The 5,523-nt window shown below is 41.5% G+C and overlaps 1 protein-coding gene across 1 annotated transcript in view; it reads right to left on the minus strand.

Moving 5' to 3' along the window:
- The window catches only part of LOC108790729 (SRC kinase signaling inhibitor 1-like), a 584,474-nt gene that overhangs the window by 44,319 nt on the left and 534,632 nt on the right, over positions 1-5,523 (minus strand). The window contains exon 18 of the mRNA XM_018561058.1: positions 1,266-1,396. Coding sequence (XP_018416560.1) covers positions 1,266-1,396 — 131 coding nt within the window. The remainder of the gene's footprint in view (positions 1-1,265; positions 1,397-5,523) is intronic.

Below are 5,523 nucleotides of genomic sequence, written 5' to 3' on the forward strand. Positions count from 1 at the left end.
TCCTCAGTTATGAATGAACAGGCTGTGATTTACATCACAGCCTGTTCATTCATGAATTTCTGAATGGGGAGTAGCACTCCCTATGGAGGCTTCTCCCCATTCATAAACTGCTTGATAGTAAAATATTTACTATCAGCAGTTTCTGAATTGAATGGGACACCTCTGTACTGAGTTCTTCCCATTCATTGAGTGCTGAGGCTGCAGAAAAATAAATTGAGGATTTGGTACAATTTTCTTTGTCTAATAAACTTCGATATAATTTTTTACATATGTAAATGGTTGTATAACGTGGCCAGTCATATAGCCACTTTGTGACGGGACGTACACTGTACGTCTCCCGTCACAAAGGGGTTAACTTGCACGTGCTGGGCCACTATGCTTTTCTTTTTTATTATGGCAAAAGTGGAGATGGGTTTTAATGTTGACAACAAGGCATCATTAACAATATTGAATCTATGACAAGGGGCACCTCAAAGCTAATATTCCATAAATGGTAAAACAATGTGCATCAGTATATTTGTGTCCCTAGTAACATAGCACTACTAAGTGTCTTTGGTGACATGACATTTTCTGGTATTTAAGAAAACTGTTCAGCTAGTTCTATTGTCATAATATAGATATAACAGTAACATCTTAAATATAATGGTGGGAATTTACTAAACTGGAGCAGACCCAGTTCACCAGAGTTTGCCCAAGCCAAACTATGACTGACACAACCCCTGCCTGCCCAATTAATTGTGGTAGGCACATTCCTTGCCACACAGCCGCATGTCACAAAGGTGTGGGGAATGCCTTGATTAGGTTGTGCGTCAATTACAATTTTGCTCTGAGTTGGGCGAACGCAGACAAACTGTGTTTGCACTATCACTAATTACCATGCACAGCTGCTGCAGATTCTGTCTCCTCCATTTTTGGTAAATTGCATAGGACATGGGGACGCCGAGGGACAGTGCTGCAGTGAAGAAGGCAGGCTGCAGGGGGTGCTGTCACAGCTCCCCCAGCCAGGAGGACCGGGTCCCTAGACCATAACAAGCACTTAACCCTTGCAGTGCGGGGGTAGCCCCACTGCTACGGTTAATATTAAAAAAAAATTACCCAGAGTTTTAAATTGAATTGAAATCCAAGGTGAATTCCTGACACAGGCAGACCTGAACTGGAAAGAGCTCCAGGCCCAGGAGAACTTAATCCAACATTGCAAACAACAATATAATGTGGAAGTTCTCCATTACTGTGTTCTTATCCAATGAGAATAATTTGTTATTTACCTTTAAGATCAGTCAGAGTCTCTCCAAGTTGCTTCAGCACCACAGCTTTCTCCTCCAGCTCCTGTACGGAGATCAGCCGGTGGTTGTGCGCAATATCCTTCTTGATCTTCTCCACTGATTTCTCTAGATCACTGAAGGTGAGAGCCATGGAAGTGGTTAAAATAACACTAATATTTAGGGAATTAAAAAAAAATAGAAAAATACTACATAAAGCTACTTATATCTATCACAACAGATACCTAAACATCATCATAGCGAGCATAAGGCAATATATGGTAAACAAAATAAAACAAGAAAAGATGTAGGGGAAAGAGAGGAAAAAGAAAGTGAGAAAGAAAAGGAAGGAAAAAGAAAAGAGAGGCAGTGCCCCTCCATCCGGCCAGGGTCCCACCCAAAACCTGTGATGTAACATTTGATCCTGCACTATAACCTATTTAATTGTTTTTTAATATTGTCACTTTGCATGGCTTTCATGTTTTAGAGTATAATTTATCACAATAATCATTTTACTACAAATTATTGTTTTTACCGTATTTATTTGTTAAGGATAAGGGCATAGTTAATGACAGTCAGCATGGGTTCCTGCCTGACTAACTTGCTAACTTTTTATGAGGGGGTAAGCAGAGATATGGATGGAGGGAAGCCGGTAGATGTGGTATAACTGGATTACTGGATTTCTCAAAGGCATTTGATACGGTACCACACAAGCGCTTACTTCACAAGCTGAGGGCTATGGGCATAGATGAGGTGGTGTGTACGTGGATAGAGAACTGGCTACGGAAACGTGTCCAGAGAGTATCTGTAAATGGCACCTTTTCGGACTGGGCTAGTGTAATGAGCGGTGTGCCTCAAGGATCTGTGCTGGGTCCGATACTGTTCAACCTATTTATTAATGACATCGGGGAGGGAATAAATAGCCACGTTTCCAAGTTTGCAGACGATACAAAAATAGGGAGGGTACTAGAAACGGATCGTGACAATATAACATTGCAGGAGGACCTGGATAAAATAGGGGAGTGGGCAATACTATGGCAGATGAGGTTTAATGTCGATAAATGCAAAGTAATGTACTTTGGACATAAAAATAAACAAATAGGCTATACAATCATGGGTATGCCGCTAGGGAAGTCAGAAATAGAAAAAGATTTGGGGGTCATTGTAGACCACAAACTGAATGGTAGCTTGCAGTGCCAAGCTGCGGTAAACAAAGCTAGCAGGGTCTTGTCCTGTATTAAGAAGTGGATGTATTGCAGGGACAAGTCTATAATTGTGCCTCTATATAGATCGTTGGTTCGGCCACATCTGGAGTATGCGGTCCAGTTTTGGTCGCTGGTACTGAGAAGGGATGTCCTTGAACTGGAGAGAGTCCAGCGGAGGGCAACAAAACTAATTAGGGGAATGGAGGACCAGAGCTATGAGACAAGGCTTCTGACCTTAAACATGTTTACGCTGGAATTAAGGAGATTAAGGGGGGATATGATTTTCATGTACAAGATGTTCAATGGTGACAGCAACATTGGCAACAAAATGTTTGAGATTAACTCCATTACAAAGACTAGAGGCCACCACCTAAAGTTGGTGGAGAAAAAAGTCCAGCACAATGGGCGAAGAGGGTTATTTACAGTAAGAGCGGTTAAGGTCTGGAACTCACTGCCATCGGCAGTGATTTCAGCCAAGAGTGTAGATTTGTTCAATTTCTTGAGGGACCGTAATATCCAGGGATACCAGTATCCCTAAGAATGAGATGATGCGTGGACCTATATGGGTTGGACTTGATGGACGTATGTCTTTATTCAACCCCAAATACTATGTAACTATGTATTTGGTCTCTGCATTTCTACCCCATTCCTTGACATTTAGTTAGAGGACAGTTGTTTCCCTTAAATTATTCTCCCACACCTAAAGAGAATAAGTATATAATTAAACTTATATAAAGCCTTAAGGGCTTGTTCACACCAAGCGCGGGGCAGATCCAGAGCAGAGCAGGTGCAGACCGGATCAAAACTGCGTCCAATGTATTCCAATGGTATTTTTTGCTCCAGTTCACATCGCAGCGTGCAGTTGCAGAGCAGATCAGGAGCAGGTGAAAAAACTGCAGCAGGCACTATTTTACCTGCTCTGGATCTGCTCTGGAACGCATCAAAAACGCATGCAAAAGCAGTGAGTGCTTTTCACTCACCTCATAGTTCCAGCCGACCTGTGACAATGAGACTGTCACAGGTCGGCTCAGTAGATCGGGAAGCGAGCGAACACATACCGGCGTTCGCTCACTTCTCGATCCTTTCACAGCTCTCTGCCGTAACAGGGGAGGGACTGGATTCCGCCCTCCCCGCTCCGATCCTCCAGCGCTGACTGGCGGAACGGACGGGGGAGGGGGCGGGTACAGCAGATAGGCAGAGCCAGCTGGGCGGATCCAGACATAACTGTCTGGATCCGCTTCAGCTGCGGCGTCTCAGTATACCGCGAGCTGCAGCCTCAGTATACTGAGCTTAGGGTGACGTGATATGGGGAAAAGCCCTAACCCCATAGTTCTCCTTTAAGTGGTTCCAGCCAAGACAACCATATTTTCTAAAACTTCACAGGACAGTTTATACTTGTTTCTAAACTAACAGTAATAATTTTTTAATGTACACTAATCAAAGTAGAAAAGTGTTTTTAGCTTTTAATTTCTTTTTTTCTATAGATGGCATTGAAAATAGAAAAATATTTGCAAGACAATACAACCAAAAGAAAGTCTAGTTTATTCTGGAAAAAAAAACACATTTGTATTACTTTGTTATCTTAAAGTGACACTAAACTCAGGAGTTAAATCCTAAAAATGCATTCAATATCCTAACTAGTAACAAAAATTTAGCTTTTTTGTGTATATCACTCAGCTGTAGATCCTCCAATCATCTCTGCATTTTTGTTCCCAATGGTCCATGTGTGTGTTGTAAAGTAGCACCTAGACACAAATGAGCACTTAAAGGCCATTTCCACCTTTGCTGAGGTATTTAAAAAAAAAAACATATGCCAGCAATGTACACCAAGTGTATATGAAACAGGCATATGCAGTTGCTATAAACGAACACAAAAACTATACATTTTTTGTTAGCTTTCCTCTTCATCTCCTCGTGAAAATGGCTGCAATTGTGATTTGCAAGTAATGTGTGTATAGTACAAGTGACCACTCCCCCCACCCTCTATTCCTTAGTATTCATAGTGCCAAACTCTCCTCCCCGGACAGTGTATCATGTGCAAAGGCAGAGGTGCTGATTACTGTGCCTTTGTAAACAATACACTAAATTAGGCATGATTCACACCTAGGCAGCACCATTTCTGCGCATTTCTATGTGTGTAAGCATCATGCAGTTATTTGCACGTTTATGCGCATTGTGCATTTTAAACGCATGTTTTAATGCACATACATGAAGACGCACATTTTGACTGTCAGCTCAAAAATCATTGCGGGCAAAGGAAGATTTTGCGTTTAAATGTGCAAAAACATGTGCAACATGCTTCTTTTATCAGGACTCTACACTGCAATGAACTCAGACTCTCTGCAACATAATACACTCAGGACTCTGCACCGCAATAAACTCAGGACTCTGCACCGCAATAAACTCAGGACTCTGCACCGCAATAAACTCAGGACTCTGCACCGCAATAAACTCAGGACTCTGCACCGCAATAAACTCAGGACTCTGCACCGCAATAAACTCAGGACTCTGCACCGCAATAAACTCAGGACTCTGCAACGCAATAAACTCAGGATTCTACATCGCAATTGTCTAAGGACTCTGCAATGCAATATACTTAGGACTCTGCACTGCAATCGACTCAGGACTCTACAACTCAATAAACTCAGGACTCTGCATCGCAGTGCACCCAGGACTCTGCACTGCAAAAAACTCAGGACTCTGCAATGCAATGGACTCTACAATACAGATTTTTGACCCATACGTCTATATTATATGTAGAATGCATATGTTGAAAATGTAATGCAGAAACTGTTCGGGTACATGCAATGTAAATGCAATACCAATTTTACTAATTTAACCACGTATTGGGTAATTTTTTCTGAACTACTTGTTAAAGCAATACCATAAGATTGAAATAAAAAATCTTATTGTATGATTAGTCAAGTAGTATAGAACAAATGTAGCAATATGCGGTTATATTAATAAAATCGGTATTGCATTTACATTGCATGTCGCTGAACACTAGCTGCACGGTGCATTGCATTTTTAGCGAATGCCTATATATATATATATATATA

Source organism: Nanorana parkeri, unplaced genomic scaffold, assembly GCF_000935625.1.
Source record: "Nanorana parkeri isolate BGI_ZX_2015 unplaced genomic scaffold, ASM93562v1 scaffold497, whole genome shotgun sequence".
Lineage (NCBI taxonomy): Eukaryota > Metazoa > Chordata > Amphibia > Anura > Dicroglossidae > Nanorana > Nanorana parkeri.